This window comes from Alnus glutinosa, chromosome 6 (genome assembly GCF_958979055.1).
Source record: "Alnus glutinosa chromosome 6, dhAlnGlut1.1, whole genome shotgun sequence".
Taxonomy (NCBI): domain Eukaryota; kingdom Viridiplantae; phylum Streptophyta; class Magnoliopsida; order Fagales; family Betulaceae; genus Alnus; species Alnus glutinosa.
In genome coordinates, this window is record NC_084891.1 from 1734037 (window position 1) to 1757294 (window position 23258).

At 37.0% G+C, this 23258-nt stretch overlaps 2 protein-coding genes across 2 annotated transcripts; both read left to right on the forward strand.

Moving 5' to 3' along the window:
- The first annotated feature begins 488 nt into the window (after positions 1-488).
- On the forward strand, positions 489-17210 carry LOC133870560 (lariat debranching enzyme). The gene is made up of 13 exons (XM_062307722.1): positions 489-774; positions 968-1125; positions 1520-1641; positions 1944-2137; positions 3056-3238; positions 3326-3444; positions 3571-3710; positions 10114-10233; positions 12188-12273; positions 14247-14498; positions 15475-15654; positions 15755-15920; positions 16594-17210. Exons 1-13 carry the CDS (start codon positions 652-654, stop codon positions 17007-17009), a joined length of 2259 nt encoding a protein of 752 aa, XP_062163706.1. The 5' UTR covers positions 489-651; the 3' UTR covers positions 17010-17210.
- A 2863-nt stretch (positions 17211-20073) lies between these two features.
- On the forward strand, positions 20074-22753 carry LOC133871244 (putative pentatricopeptide repeat-containing protein At3g25970). Its single transcript, XM_062308641.1, has one exon. It carries the CDS (start codon positions 20268-20270, stop codon positions 22368-22370), a length of 2103 nt encoding a protein of 700 aa, XP_062164625.1. The 5' UTR covers positions 20074-20267; the 3' UTR covers positions 22371-22753.
- The last annotated feature ends 505 nt before the right edge of the window (positions 22754-23258 follow it).

Here is a 23258-nt window from a genome sequence, read left to right on the forward strand (position 1 = left end):
AATTACGAAATTTAGACTGTTTCTGAGCATCGAAACGTTTGAAAAATGTCACATATTAAAAACGAAACATGTTACCGTTGATAATTGAGTATATTTTCATCATGATTTTGCTCTCTATGTTATAAAGAACTTTTGAGAAAAAAAACTGTTTTTTGAATTTATAAAAGAATAACCATTTTATGTAAAAGTGAAGAAAATTTTTTTTGGAGATAAATTCTTTCTAACTGCGTCGATAAAACATGCTTTCTTTTTAAAATGCGGCATTAATTTGAATGTTTGGATGCCTAGAATTGTAATGCTGTTAGCGATTACAAGTTTGTGCAGCACTTAATGTTGTGTTTGGCAACAGGATTGAATCAAGATTCTTCTCTATTTTTTTCAAAAATAAATTATATTTTATTTTATTTTTTTAAATTTTATCTCACAAAGTAATTCTTCGAAATTGACGCATATACTTAAAAACTTAAAATTAAATTCTGATTTCCTTTCCTAACGAAACACCAAAATTGCTTGAAGAGGCAAAGCCTTATTTGAACCCTCCAAAGAGCAGAAGAAAAGAAAAAATCTTCAAACCTAAAATTAGTTTTTATTGGCTGCTTAAACGTTAAACCCCCCAATCTCGTTTACCTCCAAGATTGAATTACCACAAAAATGAGAATCGCCGTAGAAGGCTGTATGCATGGCGACCTTGACACCGTCTACAAGTCCCTGCAGTACGCAGAAATGAAACACAGCATCAAAATCGACCTCCTCCTATGCTGCGGCGACTTTCAGGTATTTTTTTCATTGTTCAAGTTCCAAAATTTCGGCTTTTGAAATCACTAAAATATGCTTTCAAAGATACCCAATTGTTATTTTGTTGTTTTCAGCTACTTTTCATTCTTGAAGTCGTAAAATTTCTGCTTTTGAAAGCACTGAACATTGCTTCCAAAAATACCCAATTGTATTTTGTTGTTGTTGGATTTAGGCTGTGAGGAATGAGGAGGACCTGGAGAGCCTGAACGTGCCGCGGAAGTACCGGGCCATGAACTCGTTCTGGAAGTACTATTCGGGCGAGGAGGTAGCTCCCTATCCGACTATCTTTATCGGTGGAAACCACGAGGCCTCCAATTACTCGTGGGAATTGTGAGTCAATTTTTAAGCTATGGTTTTAATAGTTGTGCGTGCTATTTGTTTTAGCGTTGTAATGGTTGGAGATTTGGTACGGTGGTTTCAAAGCACTAATTTTGGATAATTTCTGATGATTTTTTCGTCAATCTAATGAAACCCAATTAGTGGTGCAAATTTTGACGACTCTTAATGGTGCTTCTTGGAACCCAGGTTGGCAATTATGGCGTTTCAATGAAATGGGCTTTGTCGTATTAGTTTCGTGTTCATTTTAATTGATTTCGCATAAATTAGAACTTTTCAGACATATTCTGCATATGTTTATTTTAATGGAGGTTTCCGGTTTTTGTATAGCTACAATATAATGGAACCTGCCAATTATATAAGGGTTTATGTTGGATGTTTTCCCTAGGTACTATGGAGGATGGGCGGCGCCTAATATTTACTTTTTGGGGTTTGCCGGGGTGGTCAAGTTCGGGAACATTCGTATTGGTGGACTTTCTGGAATTTACAATTCACGTGATTATCATTTAGGTTGGTTGATTGTGATTTGCCCGTTGCTTAAACAATTATGTAGTCTTGAAGAGGCACTTATTGCTTGTGTTAGTGGTCCTTATGTGGATCATGTTGTATTGTGTTTGGTATCATCTTTTTGGTCATGACTTCTGGCTTTGTGTTGAAAATCTTCACGAAAACCAACTCATTGAAGTTTGCATACTCTGCTTGTCATTAATTGATAAAACTATAGCTAGTGTATGTGGCAAATATCCTAAACAATAGTTCTTTGTGGCAATTATTCAATGGTATCAAACAAAGTAGATTTTTTCTCTAAGCAGGTCATTACGAGAGGCCTCCTTATAATGAGAAGACTATAAGGTCCGTGTATCATGTTCGTGAATATGACGTCCACAAATTCATGCAAGTTGAGGAACCAATTGATATTTTTCTTTCACATGATTGGCCTGTTGGCATCACTGATTATGGGAAATGGGAGGAACTTGTTCGACGCAAACCATATTTCGAGAAGGAGGTAATTATAGGCATGTTGAAATAATGTCTATATAGATTTAATAGAATAGGCCTCAAGCTGTTTAATTTTTGAAGTTTCTTCTCTGCGGAGTTGTTAATACCTTTAATAATTTAAAGCTAAAATCTAAGGCTGATGTCCTTGATAGAGACTATTTTAAAATATAAGGATGCTTGTTGCTGAAGGAATCTAAAAAAGAGTACAAAACAAATGCAGTTGTGCTTATCTTTCAAAATTAAGTGAGCAATGGAATAACTCCGTTCAAAAGGAGGAAAAGGAATGCAGTCGTTGATAGAAACATTGAATCAAAACCTCATTTGAAATTATTAATTCTAATTAATAATGTCCATGAATTTGGACATTATTAATTAGAATAGAGTTAATTGATAACAGATACTGATATAGATATGATACGGGAATTCATGGACAGCAACAATCATAAACAAAGATAAATTTTTCAATTTAAATTTTTTAATCAAATTGCGATTAAAGGTGAGAGAAAACATAGATGTTTTTCTTATTTCTTTTCTTGATCTAGGCTACTTCTCTCCACTGTTACTATCCTGGGTGTATTTTTCACATCTCTTACACAGCCCTATTCTTGGTTTTTAATTGCCTAATTTTAACTCCAAGAATGACCTCCTTTTATGCATTTATAAACTCTAAATTCCCATATTTCTCCTCATCTCTAGTGACCGAGTAAGACATTGGAGGCAACAATAAAATCCTTATCTTTAAAATCCATGCAACTTGTTTCCTAATTAATTCTACGATGTTCTGAAAAATCTTTAGGTTTTTCTTGTTCATCTTTACTTTTTGATCAACTGGTTAGTTTCTATAACATCTACTGCAGAATAACCTTGTCTTCATAAAAATGAAGAATTTTTATGATTCCTTGTGTGGTTGAAAAATGATTTCCAGATTCAGGAGAAGACTCTTGGAAGTGTAGCTGCTGCTCAACTCCTGGAAAAATTGAAACCACCCTATTGGTTTTCTGCTCACCTTCACTGCAAATTTTCTGCTCTTGTTCAGCATGGGGAAGGTGGCCCACTGACAAAATTTCTTGCACTGGATAAGTGTCTTCCTGGGCGTCCATTCTTACAGGTACATATTGTGATGATTGTTATCTAAAGGGCCTTTCTTTTAGTCAATTCTGGAAGCTAAAAATTGTGTCATTCACTGGGCTGTTAGATACTTGAAATTGAATCAGAGCCAGGACCATATGAGATCCAGTATGACGAAGAGTGGCTAGCAATAACGCGGAGGTTCAACTCTATTTTTCCCCTGACCAGAACAAATGCAACTTTTGGGTTTGTATTCTATACAAAAATGCTATATTTGACAATTATGATTACTGTGTCACTCCTTCCCCCCACTTCTTTTGCCCTCCTTTATCATTTTGGGTCCTCTCATCATGTAAGGTCTGTTTTACACAGGAGTGTAGATCTTGAAACTGAAGATTGTCGTCAATGGGTTAGAAGCAGGCTACAAGCAAGAGGGACCAAGCCTTTTGAATTTGTTCGAACAGTTCCATGTTACAATCCCTCTCAATCTGGCTCCAAGGGTTCCTTTTCTGGTATAATTTTGAAATCATTATATCATTATGAATGTTAATTTCGCTTTTCATTTTGAAATCTTGGATAACATGCCTTTACTTTACATTACCTTATGTGGCCCCTGGCAGAAACATAGTTACTTTTTGTGTTGCACTGACAGTGTCTGAGCCATTATGTGCCACAATCTGATGAAATCTATTTGCTGAGTTTTGAATAAAAAATTAACAAGATCAAAGAAGGATTATACCCCAAAAGTAACTGATGAGTGGTTTCTTCTGTATAGTGGGAGGGGGCACTTTGCATGGTGTCCCGGGAATCTAGCCGGGGGCGAAGTTCTGGATACTTTGGTTATCAATTTTTTTTTTTTTTTTTTTGTGTGTGTGTAGTGAGCAACTTGATGAATTTCTATTTAGTGGTTTTGCCAATGGTTTGCTATTTGAATTGACGGTTCTTGTCAACTTTCATGAGTTCTGGTCACTCTTAGTCATTATTACGGATTTGGAGTGCTAAAGATGTCTTATTCTCTTTTTCTGTTTGCTTTGAGCTAAACTAATTGAAAAATAAAAATAAATAATGACTTCTAAAGTACCAAGTGTGTGCTCGTGTGCAATAAAATATTTTAAATGCGGAAAATAAAAGAGACAAGATATTTGTTGACGAAGTGGAAATTCTATGAAGAGAAAAACCACTCCGGGGCAGCCAAACCCATGATATCCACTATACCGAAGACAAAGCTAACTACAAGACACTCGTACTCGCATACCTTTGATGCAGTAGTTATACCTTTAACTCTGACATGAAGCCCATCGTGAACACTTCCTAATCAAGCCTCCTACTTGAAGGGGTCTTAAATGGAATCCTTTACCTTAGAGCCGACCCTTAAGATAGACTTCACACGAACTGTTGAGCACACACCGGCAATGGCTAGAGAGCTAGCGGATCTTCAAATCTCCCTAAACACCCTCTCTAAGCACTATGAAATTCTATACTGAATTTTTACAAATAACAAGCCTAGAGATATTTATTTATAGGCTTCAGAAAACTTAATTCTAGACAAATTTGGACTCTGGCTGTGAAGCGTCCGGACGGTAACTTACCCTCGTTCGGACGGACTTCTGCGACCGCCTTTCCAGAATAGCGCAATTCTTCCCATAATAGGATCATGTTTGGATGGCTTGGCCGAACGTCCAAACGATCTTTACTGTCACTCTTTTTCGCGTCCGTAATGAAAATCTGGAATATTCTGGAATGCTGGGTAGGGTCTGGACGTGTTGCCACATCGTCCGGACGTCTTGCAAAAACTTCCCAAATAGTGTCGACTAAAATCCAACTCCGTTTAGAAATTGGAGAAGCTTGACCTAGCGTCCAGACGATGTTGCTCTGACGTCCGGACGTTTTCAACGCTAAAGCTTCTAGACACTGCGGGGCGTCCGGACACCTTCAAAAGCCCATCCAGACGATTGTATAGGAACCGGTTGTTCTGACTTGGAATTTGTATGGAATCTTTATTGACATCTTCTAGAAACTTGTGACAAGGCACATGGCTTGAAATAAGACATTGTCCATATTACTTGAAGACTCTAATTAAAACCGATAATCGTGTTTAAAAAGCAACCGTTGCATAAAGTGTTTTTGTCAACCAGAATGTTGCCGATATAAAATACTAACAAACTCCCCCTTTGGTCATTTTGGGACGAAAATACTTGATCGGTTTGGAATACATTCTCGGTCCAAAAATAAAAAATACTCTCCCTTTTTGTCTCAAAGGGACAAAGGGTAAACATAGTATTCAGAGAAAAACCATAACCAAACATTTCCAAAGAAACAAACAAAGGAAGATAACAAGGTTAGGGCTTCAACAAGAATTCAGCACACACATGTATCTAAACCTGAGAAAACAGTCAGAAAGCTTGTCAAAAATATGTAAACATATAAAGAAAAGTCAAGTAATCAATGAACATGAATTTCCCTGCAAATAGAAATTTTTCAATAGTCAACTTAACTCATGCAATGCGTGTATGTGTGAAGACTTTCTCAATAAGGTATGATCTTCGCTGATATGATTTAACACAACTGAATTTTCTAAATAAGAGAGAAATTCATAGTTAGATCAGTCAAAAGTCAAACCTTATCTTACTAGGGCCTAATCACCCTCATTTGATACTCTCCCCCTAAGAAGCAGCATTATAATGATTTTTACTTTCACCATGAAGGACAAGATTAATAGCTGAGTCAGCACAGAAACAATGAATTTATTCATATAGCAATAAGCTCAGAAGTATAACTGCTTGTATTTTTTTGATGCTGCAACCTAGAGAGAAAGCCAAAATTTCTGGGGTCTAGGTTTAACTAGCGAGTTGGCCAATTTGACCATCTTAGCAAAAAAAATCTCTCTTAGAAGAATTTTCAGAAGCAGAAAATCAGAGATAAAAAAAAAATATATATATATCTTAGGGGAGCCTTGGATAGTGCACATTTTCATTGCATGAGGAAAGCAACTATCTAATATAGATACAGCAAGAAAACTTAACACAAATCAGACTTAGAATTTCAATAATATGTAGGCATATTCTATCAAAGCATAAATAACTGAGATAGCAGATAAAGATCCATGAGATAGTTGAAAGACTAAGAAGAAAAACCTTGCACCTTACCCCTTTGTTTGCTTGTTTTTTTTAAACAAATCAACATGCGTAAAAGGAAAAGAAAAGACAATCAGTCCAAGCATGTAGGGTAAGGGCAAACCTGACCTCACGAAGAGAGGTTTACCTATACTAAGACAGAAAAACAGTCGCCCGACGTGCTTTGTTTGTCATCCCTATAAAATACCTGCAGAAATTTCTTAAGACAATAAGAGAAATTATATAGGGATAGACAAAATGTTTCTATAACAAATATGCAAAGCATGCACATGATATGACAATATAAAAGATGCAATGCAAGTGTACTTGACATGCACTTGAATTTAGGAACCACAATCCTAGGCATGTGTGACCTCACCTATTAGGTGAGTCCGCTCCCCCTTGGGAAGTGAGTGTGCCTATCCTGTTCTCCATCCTTCGATTGCAGTTCTATATATCTGATCAAGCTCCGCATAAAGTTGCCAGCAATGGGAAATTCTTCATAGGATGGATCATTTTTAGGCATCTGCGGCTTTTCCTCATGATGTTCTTCTTTGGCAACCATGCCTGTTTTACAGGAACAAACCTATGCTGTTGTCGTTGATGCCTTGGAGCAGGATATCTTGCATAAGGTCCAAACTTTCTAGGTGGATCCTTCTGAGGCTGAGGACCCCTGGGTCTGACATGACTATTAACTCCACATTAGTGACATGAGAGTTTTGTGCACTGGTGGATCATATCTTGATAGTTTCCTCTGAGCCTGATGCTTCCTAGGAGGTCTGGTGCTTGTAAAATCTTTCTTTGGCAACTCCTTCTTCACTTTATACTTCTGAACAAGTACGTGTGGGCACTTGGGTTGGATGTGACTGCTCAACCCACAGCGATGGCAAATAGAGACAAACTTTTGAGTGGGTTGTCTTCTATGTGGAGGAACATATTTTGTCTTCAAATGTTCTTCAACATTTTTTTCCTTCTTAGGAGCATTCTTCTTATTCCAAGTTCTTGGGAATTTTAACTGACCACAATTTGGTCTAATATGTCCCACCATCCCACAATGATGACATGTAGATAGGCTTCTTTCTGTAGAATGCTCAAATTATGTAGGTGTAGTATTATCATTCTCACAAGAAACCATAATAGCCTTACCTTTGTCATTCTGAGGCTCTGACCTGAGGGCTTCACAAACACAGTTCGGGAAGTAGAAGCAATGTTGGAGGAATCAGTAGCTATATACCCGAGACCAGTTTTGTTAGATGAGCACTTCTGACCTGTCAGCATCTGAGCTAGCTTGTTTTCTGATAACTTCTCTGACTATAACTGCGCATCCATCAATTTATCTTCCAAGTCTGTGATCTTTTGAAGTAATGTGTCTCTTTCTGTCTTCATAGTGTTCATCTTCATCACCTTATTCTAATTGGACTCTTCAGCTTCATGGTTCCATGTGCAAGACACAATATTCCTCTTTTAGTTTTTCATCACTGTGCTCAGAGTAGTGAAGATCGTCCTGCTCTTCATGTGGAGCCACACAAGCTAGAAAATTCTTAGGAGATTCTTCTTCTTTCTCAGACTCATCGCTGAGAGTTGCAATGTAGGCCTTCCCCTTAGCTTGCTTAAGATTTGCACATTCAGTTCTCATGTGCCCAAAGCCAGAGCACTCACAACATCTATGACCTCTAGGATCCTCCTCTTCTTCTTCTGGCTCGGCTTCACTAGGAGTTTCCCTCAGTCCTTCGATGAATTTATCAGTTTTCATCAATTTATTGATCCTGTTGGCAATCATGACTAATTCATCTTGTTCTTCATTGTCTGAGTCTTCATCAGAGGAGACTCTGCTTTTAGCTGTTTTGAAGGCCATCCCCTTTGCTTTCTTGACAAGGGGTAGGGAATACTCATAAGTTTGAAGAGATCCCACCAACTCTTCAATCTTCATAAAATCTAAGTCCTTGCTTTCTTCAATGGAAGTTACTTTGATCCTGAAACACTGGCAAAGACCTTAGAATCTTTTTGATGAGTTTTACATCAGAGACCCTCTTCCTAAGACTCACCATTGAGTTTTTCAAGTCGATGATCATGGTGTAAAACTCACTGAATGTTTCATTCTCTAACATCTTAATTTCTTCAAATCTAGAAATCAACTTTTGGAGTTTATCAGATTTAACAAGTTTGATGCCATCATATGTTGTTTTCAAGATTTGCCATGCTTCTTTAGCGGATTCACAATTTAAAATTTTTGCGAATTCAGATAGGAAAAACACTTGACATGGAGCATGAAGAGCTTTATCATTGGAAAGTCGTGCACTATTTTGAGCAACAGATAGTTCGGCAGTTGTAGCCTCTAGTTTAATTCAATCAGTTTCTACAATTTGCTAAACATCAATAGATTTTAAAAAGAAGCACATACAAGCTTTCCAATGCCCATAATTCGTGCCATCAAAGACAGAAATGCAATGAAGAGATTGAAACATTATAAAAAAAAATAGAAGTCAAAAAGATCACACTCAAGAAATAAATCTTAAACAGAGTGTACCAAGCTCTGATATCAATTGAAAATAAATAATAACTTCTAAATTACCAAGTGTGTGTTCGTGTGCAATAAAATATCTTAAATGCGGAAAATAAAAGAGACAAGATATTTGTTGACAAAGTGGAATCTCTGTGTAGAGAAAAACCACTCCGGGGTAGCCAAACCAAGGATATCCACTATACCGAAGATAAAGCTAGTTATAAGACACTCGTACTCACATACCTCTGATGCAGTAGTCATACCTTTAACTTTGACACGAAGCCCATCGTGAACGCTTCTCAACTAAGTCTCCTATTTGAAGGGGTCTTCAATGGAATCCTTTAGCTTATGGCCGACTCCTAAGATTGACTTTACACGAACTGTTGAGTACACACCGGTAACGGCTAGAGAGCTAGCGAATCTTCAAATCTCCTTAAACACACTCTCTAAGTACTATGAAATTCTATACTAAATTCTTACAAATAACAAGCCTAGAGCCATCTATTTATAGGCTTCAGAAAACCTAATTCTAGACAAATTTGGACTTTGGCTATGGAGCGTTCAGACGATAACTTACCCTCGTCCAGACGGTCTTTTGCGACTGCCTTTCCAGAATAGCGCGATTCTTCCCATAATAGGACCACGTCTGGACGGCTTGGCCAAGCGTCCGGACGGTTGGGTAGCGTTCGGACGTCTTGCAGAAACTTCTCAAATAGTGTCGATTGAAATCCAACTCTGTGTAGAAATTGAAGAAGCTTGACCTAGAGTTCGGACGGTGTTGCTTTGACGTCCGGACGTCTTCAACGTTGAAGCTCCTAGACACTGCAGGGCGTCTGGACACCTTCAAAGGCCCGTCCGGACGATTGCACAGGAACCGGTTGTTCTGACTTGGAATTTGCATGGAATCTTCATGGACATCTTCTAGAAACTTGTAACAAGGCACATGGCTTGAAATAAGACACTGTCCATATTACTTAAAGACTCAGATTAAAACCGATAATCCTGTTTAAAAAAGCAACGGTAACATAAAGTATTTTTGTCAACTAGAATGTTGCCAATATAAAATACTAACACTAATTGTTAATGAGATTTCATGTCGAGTATTTATTTGGATCGATTGTGAAGCTGGCTTATCATTGTAGATTTTTTTTAAAACTTGCTTTGTTTTTGATGTTCAAGATTCTTAATAATTCTACTTTTGTAGATTATGCAATGGTTGTCATTAATTCTAGGAAGACATGGTTTGCAAGAATATGTTTACATTAAATACTAATATGTACCCTTTTCAATTCTTTGCAGGATACCCTAGGAATCCTCAAACAGAATCTTTCTTGCAGTTTCTAGGACTTCCTTATCTTCTTGATTGCATGTCAAAACCCAGGGACCTATCCTATAGTCCCGCTTCCTCGAATCAAAGAGGTAATCAATCATTCTCTGTACATGCCAGTGGAAATTAACCAGCCTATTTTACACGGACTATAATTGACTTAGGAAAAGACAAGTTTTCAGACCAGTGAAATCTATGAAGAGAATTTGAATTACATCTGCTCATTTGTGCCTCTGCAGTCTAGTCAATATCAAGTCTTATTTTTATATTCCTTTGCACTAGTATGCTGTTGTTTTCTTTTTATTTTGAGATTTCTTAGTTTCGAAGTCAAGTGTATTTAGACAAGGGATTTGGAAGAGGAATTTCACTTAAAAGTTGTAATTTGGGAATTTACGATGTTGATTTCTCTTGTTTGGGTTAGTAAGAAGAGCATTTCAAATTATTATATGGGAGCATTTTTTCTCTTGTATACTTTTCGTGTATGTGAGCATTTCTTCTTCTAAGAAATTATTATTTATCAAAAAAGAGTCATTTCAAAAATTGTGTGGAATTTTGGACTTAAAATTTTCAGGCATCAAAATCCCAAAATTCAAATTCTATGGGTGAATGTGTCATTGACAAATTACCATTCACATACCACTACCATTACTTTTCACTTGCCACACCATTGCTATTGTCACTGCCACTGCCACTGCCACCGCCTTCACTACCACTATCGACACCAACACCATACCATCATCATCATCAAGTCATTGCTACCACAATTATCGTCATTATGGTAACTACTCCATATTCTTTAATTTCTTAATTTTTAAACATATTCATCCAGCAATTGAGAACTAAATTGACAGATTGAAATTTCCCTTTTTAAATCCCATCAGTGGGAAAACTCTAGAAATGATTCAATATCTTTATCCAAACACAACATAAAAAACAACAAAATGTCTAATCTTAGTTTTACAACTTGATGGAGACCAAAATCAGTGAACTTTCCTGGAATTTGAGTAGAAAATGATGGTATAACTGCCTTTTTTTTCTTTCTTTTTTTCTTTTTCTTTTATCTTTTATCCTTTATCCTTTTCTTTTTTTTTCTCAATTGTCTTGAAAACTGTCTAAACCACATCTGATCTGAAATCATTCATTTAAACTTGTACAGAACTCCTATGCCCATGATGCAAGAATTTCTGCATAACCTTTGATTCTGTTTCTTACTGTTTTTATTCTGGTCTTCTTTTCAAGAATTTTATGCAACGATATTTTATGCATAGTGCATTTAAAGGCTTTTCATGTTAGATCTAATGCCTTGTTGTGGGTCATGTGGAAGTTTTTCACGAATGGCAGCGCTTAAAGTTGGAACAAAATGCGGAATTAGGGTGATATACTAGCAGGTAGTTGATAAAGTTTCCTGAGGTTGTCACTGACCTAGGTTCAAGTTACCCTTGGAGCTTTGAAACCATTGTATGTTACTGAGGTGAACATTTAATAGCCAACCCATCCATAATTTATTCTCCTCCATTCACTTGAAATTGTGAGGGTTCTATCAGTTGATGATAGTGGCAAACCTTGCATGAGTCTTTTGAGCCATCTCCTCAGGTGCCATGTCTAAGGAACGAGCATTTATTGTATCATGTGACACCTTCATAATTTTCATAGAAGACACTGGGCCATAACTGATGATCTGTAGGACGTAAATTGTGGCCTATTTTTGTTGACATTCAATGCCTATATTCTGAAGACAGTAATAACAGTAACAAAAGGAACTGAAAGCGATTGATGGGAATTAGACAATTATATTCTAGTCATCAACCAAAGAGGAACTAAAGAACTAGAATCATGTCCTTTTGTTTTATTATGAATACAACTAGAATCATATCCTAGTTTAGATTTTCTTGTGAATTGAATCTTTTTTGGTATCTAAAGTTCTGTTTCCCCTTCTGCCTTCTTTTATTACTTATTCTTAAGGCACGGTTCCTAAAGATTATGTATCAAAACAAAAATAAAGAAAAAGGGGAAAGTTCCTAAAATCAGTTACTGCTACTTGTGCAGGTTCTTTTGATGATGACAGTGAAGCCATTCCCATTGATGATGTGGATGAATTGGAAGAACTTGCAGAAGATGATGATGAGGAAACCTGACCAAGAAAAATTTTGAAGCTTGCATATGGGTGTTCTTTTCTCCCATCATCATCACCATCTCTATGCTGTTAGCCCATACCTTCTGCCTTTCATTGCTTTTAGGCAGATATGTTGACTGTTTGAGATGTACAGCATCTCAATGAGCAATCAATCGGAAGATGGTCCAACCTCTTGATATAAAGAGCATTGGTTGTTCCCTTTGTAACCTAATATATAAGCTTGGTAGGTGACAAGCTTCTGGTGTATACCAAGTTCTGCGTTTTGTGACTTTTTAATTGTAATGATCTATTCATTGGTCACATTTCGTGGGGAAAGCACTTGCCCTGTTGGGAGTCCATTATTGTAAGGAAAGAGTGTCTGACAAAGGTTTATTAGCAAGTTGCGTTTATCTCACCTGTAAAAGCTAGTATCAGCTGGAGAAAAGGCCTAAGATTGTTGAATCTCTATGTACTTGCTCTACTTAATGTTGCTTTTCTACATGGGATAAATGTTCATTCCCTTTTTTTTTCCATGACTATTCATCTTTTGAGCACATTTTGATTTAAAACTATTCTGGAAAGGCCATAGGCTCTGTGGCTCTGTTTGTTAACGTGTTTTGAGATTTTTTTTTTAATTGAAAACAGTGTCTTGATGTGACATAAAGGTAAAAACTGTTTTTATATTTCTTATTTTGAATTGTTTGTTAATATTTTTGTTCTGAAAAGGAGAAAACAAAAGACAAAAAAACAAAAACAATTTAAACAAATAGAGCATAGGGTAAAGTGTTTTGATGTGATATAAATGTGAAAAATTGTTTGTGTTATGAATTTAAACTGTGTTTAAATTATTTGTTAATGTTTATGTTTTGAAAAAAGAAAATAATTTAAAGAGAAAAATAAGAATTTTAACCAATTAAACTAAAGTTTTATTTCAAATTGGGTTGGAGAAATTTTTTCAATTCAATTTATTAAACTGATACGTTCAAAATGCATGAGATATCTCCGACCCAAAGTATGTGAATCACGTCTATTTTGAACACTTGTCAGTTTAATAAATTGGATTGGAAAAAATTCTTGAAAACCTTTTTCTTCCAGAAATTACCGTAGTTGACTAAACTCTCTTAGGTTTTAACAGATTTATAGGTGATTATGGATGTAAAACTTGAATTGATTGCTTTTTGGTCAATAGTAATTGATCTCAATGATGTTTCTTCTAAACGTTTACTAGCATCTGGTCCACGCTCACAAATACTAACCCACACTGGCCTGGGAGATGGGGCCGGACATCTAAACAGAGATACACAAGTTGAAAGTCATGTGGGCACCGAGTCAATGAAAAGGATAAATGAGATGAATTGGACTAATCTCCATCAGTCCCCACATGTTACTAAACTTGGGACTAGAAGGGCCCCCTAAGATGTACGAGGTGACGAATGAACTTGTTAAATCATCAGTTGTCTCAAAGTTTAAGCTAATAAAATATAGTAAATTTAATCGTTTAATTAATATTTTAATACTTTTTCTCACATGTAAACTCAAATTTCTACATGGCAGGCTGATGTGTATTCGAATACAAGTGCCACGTTTTCATTGGTCAGGTGGCAAGTTCTCTGTTAGAGGCTGGACGAAAAATCAATCTACTTGTCACTTAAGCAAAAAACCTGAGTTTTAGTTGTCAAAATTAGAAACTTGGGTCATTATTTAGGCTGTTTCCCTAAAGCAAGGCCACAGACTTTACATGGGTGGCAATATCTGTATAAGAAAATTTACAGTCATCTTGAATGCTTGCAATGAGAGAGTTCATCTTTGCTTACAGTTACTCTTACACTGATATTCTATATAATTACAGCCCATCTACCCCCTGACATCACCCAACTACATTAATGCAGCTTTAAATAGCTAGAGATATGCATGGCCAGCTGGGCACTCCCCTTTAGATGGTTTTAAGAGAATCAACTGAAACGCGTTTACAATTACTACTTGTACTCCTAGAAAATCAGGACCCTTGTAGACTCAATAGTTATGGAGAGAAGAGAAGTAGTTTTTTCTGCAACACTCTTCATTCTTGTGCTGTTCTCCATTGCTGCTTCTCCTTCTTCTGCCAATCTCTCATTTAACTTCTATGCAGCTTCATGCCCTCCAGCTGAGTTTATGGTTAGAAACACAGTGATGTCAGCTTCCTCTGACGACCCAACTATCCCCGGAAAGCTCCTTCGCTTGCTGTTCCATGACTGCTTCGTGGAGGTGAGTCCTTTTGCTTAAGAGCTTGTTTGGAATTGTGTTGAAAATAGAGCTTTTGTCTGTAGCCCGAACAAACTTTTTAGAAAAAGCCTTATTTTTAAGCGTCCATCAAAACGCAAATTTGGGCTTCTTTAGAGTAAAAAAAAAGTAAGCTAAGTTTTTTTACCAAGCATGTCCATTTTTGCTTGGCACGAGTTTTTATGTACTAAAAACACTTTTTAAGCTTCTAAACGTAAATCCAAACAAGCTCTAACGCCACGTGGTTCATTAGGATGCTAGCTCAGCAAGCAGCTTCTAGGATAGTCACCTTTAGGGTTTATTTAGGTTTGCGAATTCAAAAAGTGCGATTTAAAATCACGATTTTAAAATGTACGATTTGAAAAAAAATGATTTTTAAAAACGCAGTTAAGTGTTTGGCAAAAAAGGTAGTTTACCATTTAAAATCGCAAATTAGCATTTAAAATTTAGCGTTTTCAAAAAATCACTATCTTACATGCGATTTGAAAAAGTAGATTTTCTGCGTTTTCAAATCGCAATTTTTAAAAACGCAGTTCCCAAACAAATTATATTCTGCGATTTAGTTTAAAATCGTACTTATTGTCTATGAAATCGCAATCCCAAACGTACCCTTAATAAGATATGGATTATATGACAGTAGCTACAAGAAAACATACTAATTGGTGCATTTTCTTCCTTAGTCTAATTAATCCTCCTTTTCTTTTGGTGGAGAAACTTCAGAAACGCACTAAAACGGCCATAGGGAATTAGAATATTCATTCTTCAATATGCATGCAGCAAATTGGTATATATTTTGTTTCTAAAAGTGGGTCATTCTTAGAAGTTAAAATTAGTATTCAGACTATTAGTTTCTTGAAAATGACCCATTTTGTGGATACGTTAAATGTTTTTTGATGTGTTTCTTCTTTTTTCTAAAAATGTCCCCAAACCTTATAGTATCCATGTTTGTCATGATTAATAGGGTTGTGATGGATCTGTGCTTTTACAAGGAAATGGGACAGAGCAAAGTGATCCAGCAAACAGATCTGTTGGAGGATTTTCAGTAATAGATTCAGCTAAAAGATTGCTCGAAATCTTCTGTCCTGGAACTGTTTCTTGTGCTGATATTGTTGCTTTGGCTGCTAGAGATGCTGTTGAAGCAGTGAGACCTCCCCTCATCAACTCTTTATGCTGTGCTTTTACTTAATTAATTCCCATATCTTTCTGTTGTGAGTTTTATTCATGAAGGCTTGGTGAAACAGGCTGGCGGACCAGCAATTCAGATTCCAACAGGCAGGAGAGATGGGATGGTTTCAGCAGCTTCAAATGTCAGGCCTAATATTGTTGACACAAGTTTTTCTGTGGACGAGATGAGAAAGCTCTTCTCTTCTAAAGGGTTGTCCTTAGAGGACCTTGTCACCCTTTCAGGTAATATTACATTGGTAAGACATTAAAGAAGATCCTGATCATAACTTTTACAAAGACATTGTCAATAGAAGTTCGTAGCCTTCCCTTTTTCCCAGCAAATGCCCAATAATTGAGTCTGATCTCATATGCTTCATATAAATTAGCTAGCTTGACATATATGCATGAATGAGTGAAGGTATTTTTTCACTGGAGATGAGATGATTGGAAGAGAGTTCCAGTTATTTTTTCACGGAAAGCAATCTCCACCCTGGGACTTGTTATGATTGTCATTAACTTAGGAGGGGTGACAATTCGTGTTCGCCTGTCAGGTTAGGGTCGTATCGAGGTATGAGTATAAGACTATAAATATCAACTCTAATCCGACTCATTTAATTAAACGGTTTAGATCCCTTAACTATAACCCACTAATTTCGTATTAAGTTCGTGTGGTGTCACGAGTCATGTAAAAAATTGTCTAGCTTTGAATGTCGCATGTCGAGTTTAGATCGTATCAAGGCATGAGTATAAAACTATATAGGTCAACCCTAACTGGACCATTTTAATTAAACCGGTTAAACCTCTAAATACTAACTCGTTAGTTTTGTGTTGAGTTTGTGGGTCATGTCAAAAATTACCGGCCTATTTAACTGTTAGGTTCCATTACTAGATAGTGATGCTTAATTTGGTTCTGCAGGAGCTCACACCATTGGAGCAGCTCATTGCAGTGCATTCAGTGATCGCTTTAAAGAAGACTCCAAGGGGAAGCTCAAACTCGCTGATACATCCCTCGACAGAATTTACGCAGATGAGCTCATGAAAAAGTGCCCTTCCCGTGCAAACCCCGCAGCAACTGTTAACAATGATCCTGAAACATCCTTCATATTTGACAACCAGTACTACCGGAATCTTCAAGCCCACAAAGGGCTATTCCAATCAGATTCCGTCCTCCTGAACGACGCCGGAACCCGGAAACAGGTAGAGGATTTCGCAACTCACCAAGCTGCATTTTTTGAGAGCTGGGGTCAGTCGTTTCTCAAGCTTACAAGCCTTGGAGTGAAAACAGGGGAAGCAGGGGAAATCCGAAGATCTTGTTCAACAAGAAACATGTAAAGAAGGACTCAAATGTTGCCAAAAAAGTTGCTTAGAACAACTAATAGAAACTTCGTAAAGTTCATAATTTGAGTTGTAAACTCTTCTTGTATGTTCTAAATTACTTCTTGCTGTAATTTTCTCTTCTGGGAAGACTGAACATTATGTTTGGGTGTTCATTGTTTCATAGGTAAAAGGTGTGTAGAGAGGGAATAATATTGTCTCTCCCCCAATTGCTAAAATTAGTTTTATGGGCTATGATATGACTGTTGTATTGGACAAAAGTGGATATTTTCATTAATTTCTTGTGTGAAATCACCAGCTTTGTCCCATAAAATTTAAGAAATAATAAATTTAATTATTTAAATTTCAAACTCAGACCTCAGTTCTGATAAGGTATTAAATCCCCATTTATTTTAAAAGAATAAATTATCTTTTTTTTTTTTTTTTTGTAAGTACAACAGAGGAAAAGCCTAAAAGCGCTTAAGGCACCAGAAAAGAAGAAATGGATTACCTTCCAAAACATGGAGGAAAAGATCCAGAGCAAAAAGAGAAATTGGGAATGCAGCTAGATAAAAACCTAGTTGCGGCCCAGTTTACCACAAGATGGGCACAGAAGTTTGCACTTCGGTTAACATGTTTAGCCGACCAACTAGAAGTTGGTGGAATAGCCGACATGATCTGAGAGATAATAGGAGAGATTCTCCAGTCTTGAGTGAGAGTAGGCTTTTGGAGAGATAATGCCACTGTAAGAGAGTCACCTTCTAGTATAAACTACGGCAAATGTAAAGATAGGGCCAATTGACAGGCAAGAAAGGCTGTTGTAGCTTCGCCATAGACAGGGGTACATGGTGGACTGATAATAGTAGAGCAACTAATGATAGTTCCAAAAGAGTCCCTACAAACAGCTGCTTGTGCAGAAAAATTCGGACGAATGGCAACATCATAATTAATCTTGAAAATGGGGGAAGTTGGCTTTTCCCACACTACCTGCTTTGGAATAAGCTTATTGGACCACGCGGAGTGATGAAGCTTAACAATCCGGTTGATAGTAGAAGAGATTACCATGGCATCTGGAATAATATCTTCATGAATGGCTTTATTCCTTGCCATCCAAATTTGATCACAAGCTATAGTGGCAAAAAGTTAGAATAAATGAGTATCAGATAACGGAATTCCTACTTTCTCCGGGTGCAGAATTATATCCAGCCACAGCACCATTGAAGATATTCGTAAAGCCAAAATGTCCAAAGGCCAAAAAGAATTTCGCCAAACCACTCTTGCAATAGGACAAGAGAAAAATAAATGACACAATGAGTCAGAAGGGAATGAACACAAGGAACAAGAAGTATCCATCGTAGAATTCATAATAGAAGCCGAGATTCGAGTCTTTGTAGGCAAAATATTCCAAATTAATTTCCAAAGAAATAACCTCAGACGATGATGAATCTTGAGCTTCCAAAGACCTTTCCAAGTTGATGCTGTCAAGGGAGAAACCTGAACCTGCCTCAAGGAAGTAATATGGTGATGCATAGATTTAGTGGAAAACTTCCCTGAAGAAGATGGAGTCCATAAGATAGAATCTTCAGCTAATCGGGGACAATCTTCAGAATCTCTGCAACCACATAAGGTTGAAACAAAAAATTCAAAATATCCAAATTCCAGGAGCTGGTTGACTGATGTATAAGATCCGCTATCGAAAGCGGATATAAAGCAGGTAAAGAAGAATGCCTAGCCTCAGGAGTAAAATTCAAAATAGTTGGAATCCAAAGAGAAGTCCAAACTGATAGCTGGCTGAGTAGATGTGGCATATAGCAGGCACCCGAAGTAAGAAATGGCACTGTTGTTTTTATACCATTCCAAATAAAGGATCCAGAACCCAAAGGGCAAGACAGAAGATTCCCATATTTAATATATTTGGCTTTAAAAAAGGAAACCCACAGACTATCATGATTAGTTAGTAATTTCCATCCCAACTTAGCAATAAGGGATAAGTTAATATCTTTCATCAAGCGGAAACCCAAACCACCTTGGTTTTTAGGAAGACAAAGAGAAGCCCAAGACTTAAGAGTCAAATTCCGGGTTTTATCGTTAGGAAAACCCCACCAGAAATTCTTGAAGGCAACATCCATTTTATGACAAAATTTATCCGAAAGCAAGAAAGTGCTCATAGTGTAAGAAGGAATAGAAGAAGCAACGACCTTTATCAGCACTGATTTTCCTGCTTGTGAAAGTGTTTTAGATCTCCATCCCTCAATTTTAACTTTGACTTTATCCAGAACATCACTTAATTAATACGTTAACACTTACAAGTATGCGTAGCATAGTAATACTCAATTAAAGAGTTAGAAATAATAGGGACCAAGTTAGAGAGTACTTTCGACTTTTGAGGGTTGGTAATTTTTGACAGAACTTGTGAATCTGACACAAATTTAACACGAAATTAGCGGTTTGGGGGGAGGGGTTTGACCCGTTTAATTAAATGAGTTGAGTTAAGGTTGACCTATTTAATCTTATACTCATGTCTCGGCACGACTCGAATCCGACAAGAATCTAACACGAAATTTGTAGGTTATGATTGAAGAGTATAGCCCATTCAATTAAATGAGTCAGATTAGGGTTGATCTATCATGTTTTGAAACCAGGGCTGGCTTTATATAGAAAAAAATTAGGTAGTCGCATAAAGCCTCCAATTTAATAAGGCTCCCAATTAATGAATATTAATAAAAAAATATTTATGAAAAAATATATGAAGGCTTAATTATAGTTAACATTCTTTAGTTAAGGCTCTAATTATAATAATAAGTAATTAAAAAAGCATTAATATCATTTAATTCTCCAACATTCCATTCTTGAAGCAAGTCTTAAAAAATTGATGCTATTAAATAAGAGAATCAAATAATATTCAAGACATTCTTAAATAAAATTCATTTTCCAATTTTAAACGTTCTATTCTTGGAAATAATGGACAAAATTAAAATAATCATAATATTTAATTATGTCATGGGTAAAGATTTTTTGGGTCATTGAACAGTTAAAATGCAAAGATTTGGCGAATAGACCATAACAGCCTTCACAAAGTGCTTCTCTTGTTTAAGTTTTACTGGTATCAATTTGATTGTTGAGCTTGATCATGTTAAAATAGAAGTTTTTACCAAATGGGTATGATCGCATTGACAAGATTGTGTGCTTTTTGATACTGGGTATTGAAGATAAAGAAAAAAGAGAAGGATTTGTGGTTATTTAAGTAGTGAGAACCCTTATGGTCGTTGCTAATGAATGAGGCCATTGCACTCCCTCATCGAGAGAGCTTTCTTCACGGTTTTGGAAACCCATTGTCGGGCAATCAAATTAGGTGCCGTCGCAGACGTCTACACTGCCAACAATATTTTATGTGGGTATACAAAATGCAGAGATTTATGCGTTGCTCACAAGTTGTTCGAGGAAATGCCCCACAGAGATACTGTGTCTTGGAATACAATGATCGGTGGGTATATAAACTGTGGGAATTTCGAGATTGCGTGGGAAATTCTAAGAACCATGAAGAGAAATGGGTTTGATTTTGATGGGTATACATTTGGAAGCATACTAAAGGGGGTTGCTTGTGCTCATCGGCTTGATCTTGGGCAACAAGTGCACTCTATGATCTTTAAGATGGGCTATTCAGGAAATGTTTATTCTGGTAGTGCGCTCTTGGACATGTATGCAAAGTGCGAGAGAGTTGAGGATGCGTATGTGGTTTTTCAGTGCATACCGGAGCGTAACTCTGTTTCGTGGAATGCGCTGATCGCTGGTTATGTGCAAGCGGGTGATCGTGCGAATGCATTTTGGCTTTTAGATTGTATGGAGCGGGAGGGTGTGAAGCCTGACGATGGCACATTTGCTCCGCTTTTGACGTTGCTTGATGATGCTGAGTCTTACAAGTTAACAATGCAGATTCATAGTAAAATTATAAAGGATGGGCGGGCATTTGATAACACCGTGTGCAATGCCTTAATCACTTCATATTCAGAGTGTGGGTCCGTAGAAGATGCCAAAAGAGTGTTTGATGGTGCTGTTGGCACCCAAGATTTGGTGACATGGAATTCCATGCTTGCTTCTTACCTCGTATACAATAAAGTAGAACTTGCATTCAAGCTCTTCATGGATATGCAAGCGCTTGGGTTTGAACCAGACATCTATACTTATACTAGTCTCATTAGTGCTTGTTTTGATGCAGCATATAAAAGCAATGGGAAATCCTTGCATGGATTGGTAATGAAAAGGGGACTGCTACAATCCGTACCAATATCTAATGCATTAATAGCCATGTATCTTAAATCAAATAACAGATCCATGGAAGAAGCATTGCTCATTTTTGAGACCATGGAGTCCAAGGACCGTGTTTCATGGAACTCTATCTTGACTGGACTTTCTCAAATTGGCTTAAGTGAAGCTGCCTTGAAGTTCTTTGGTCATATGAGATCTGTGGTAGAAGACATTGATCACTATACCTTTTCAGCTCTCCTCAGATCTTGCTCAGACATAGCAACCCTCCAATTGGGTCAACAAGTTCATGTCTTGGCACTTAAATCGGGCTTTGAAGCCAATGAATATGTTGCCAGCTCACTAATCTTCATGTATTCCAAGTGTGGGATCATTGAAGATGCTAGGAGATCCTTTGAAGATACCCCGAAAGACAGCTCAATCACTTGGAACTCAATCATTTTTGGGTATGCGCAACATGGGCAGGGAAATGTTGCACTTGACCTCTTCTACCTAATGACAGAGAGAAGGGTAAAACCTGATCATATAACCTTTGTTGCGATTCTAACTGCATGCAGCCATATTGGTTTGGTAGAAGAAGGACGCAAGTTTCTAATATCTATGGAATCAGAATATGGGATTCCACTGCGAATGGAGCATTACGCCTGTGGAGTCGATCTATATGGGCGAGCTGGGTGTCTGGATGAGGCAAAAGCTTTGATTGAGGCAATGCCTTTTGAACCTAATGCAATGGTGTGGAAGACTTTGCTTGGTGCCTGTAGGATTTGTGGTGACATTGAATTGGCAAGTGAGGTAGCAAGCCTTTTGCTAGAGCTAGAGCCTGAAGAGCACTGCACTTATGTTCTTCTCTCGAACATGTATGGGCGTCTTAAGCGGTGGGATGAAAAGGCTAGTGTGACGAGGCTTATGAAGGAAAGGGGGGTGAAAAAGGTCCCTGGTTGGAGTTGGATAGAGATTCATAACGAGGTGCATGCTTTCAATGCAGAAGACCATTCTCACTCCCATTGTGAAGAGATATACCTTGTATTGGGAGGACTAATGGAGGAAATCAGGAGGTTGGATGTTTTGATGCATAATTTTGATCATATGGATAAGTGCAGTGAATTAAGACTCTGATGCTTATTCAAATCCTATTGTTTGGGTTAGCTGCTGCACTTAATGGTGGGTAAATTGTCTTTCTGAAGATGCAAATTCTTTTTCTTTCTTTTTTTCTTTTTTTTTGGAATGGGAAAGATATCACAACTTCAAATTTCAGAGCTTGTGCTCAATGTTGAACTTCTTTTAATAGCATCCTCTGTGATCGTATAGCCAACCATTTATTCAGGTTGTACCACATGTGTCCTACTTTTGGCTGCAGACAAACAGTGGGAACAAATAGTGAAAGGGAACCAGGAACTACTAGTGGAATGCAACCCAGTCTGTTGTTCTAACTCATAGTGATTGTTAGTCAAAGAATGGCTCTGTTTATCAAAAAAAAATTCACTTGTTTAAGCTGATCATTGGTTTGATTTGAATTTTGAGATGTTTTATCAATGAAATTCTTACAATTACCTAATTACCTTCCCCAATTTATTATTCACATTGGATTAAATCATTAAATACTACTTTTTATTTAACCTTCACATTCCAAATATATACCAACATTTAGAATTTTTCTTGAGTTTATGCTAAAAGGATTCGGCTTACATCCTTTTAAGAAAAGAACTGACATCTCCATTTAATAAATGGACAGTTCAGATTTAAGAGCAATTTGTTTATGGCAAACGACGCCGTGGAGGAGAGGCAAAACGTTGGAGGCATTTAGCTTCGTTTGTTTCCAAGATCAATGCGGGATCGGGGAAAATAACTCTTAAGGCTTGTTTGGGATTGCGTTACGGAGCTTAAGAAATGTTTTTAGTATATAAAAAGTTGTGTTAGACAAAAATAAGTTTGTTTGGTGAAAAACTTTAAAAAATAAAATAAAAAAAATTTGTTGTTTTTAGAAAAAGCCTAAAACTGTTTTTT

What these genes read in the sequence shown, in the direction of transcription:
- LOC133870560 (XM_062307722.1), top strand. Translation starts at nt 652, where the DNA reads ATGAGAATCGCCGTAGAAGGCTGTATGCATGGCGACCTTGACACCGTC. An exon ending in CTCCAAGGGTTCCTTTTCTG is followed by an intron (nt 3,711 to 10,113) that starts GTATAATTTTGA and finishes AATTCTTTGCAG; the next exon opens with GATACCCTAGGAATCCTCAA. An exon ending in CTAGAGATGCTGTTGAAGCA is followed by an intron (nt 15,655 to 15,754) that starts GTGAGACCTCCC and finishes TTGGTGAAACAG; the next exon opens with GCTGGCGGACCAGCAATTCA.
- LOC133871244 (XM_062308641.1), top strand. Translation starts at nt 20,268, where the DNA reads ATGAGGCCATTGCACTCCCTCATCGAGAGAGCTTTCTTCACGGTTTTG.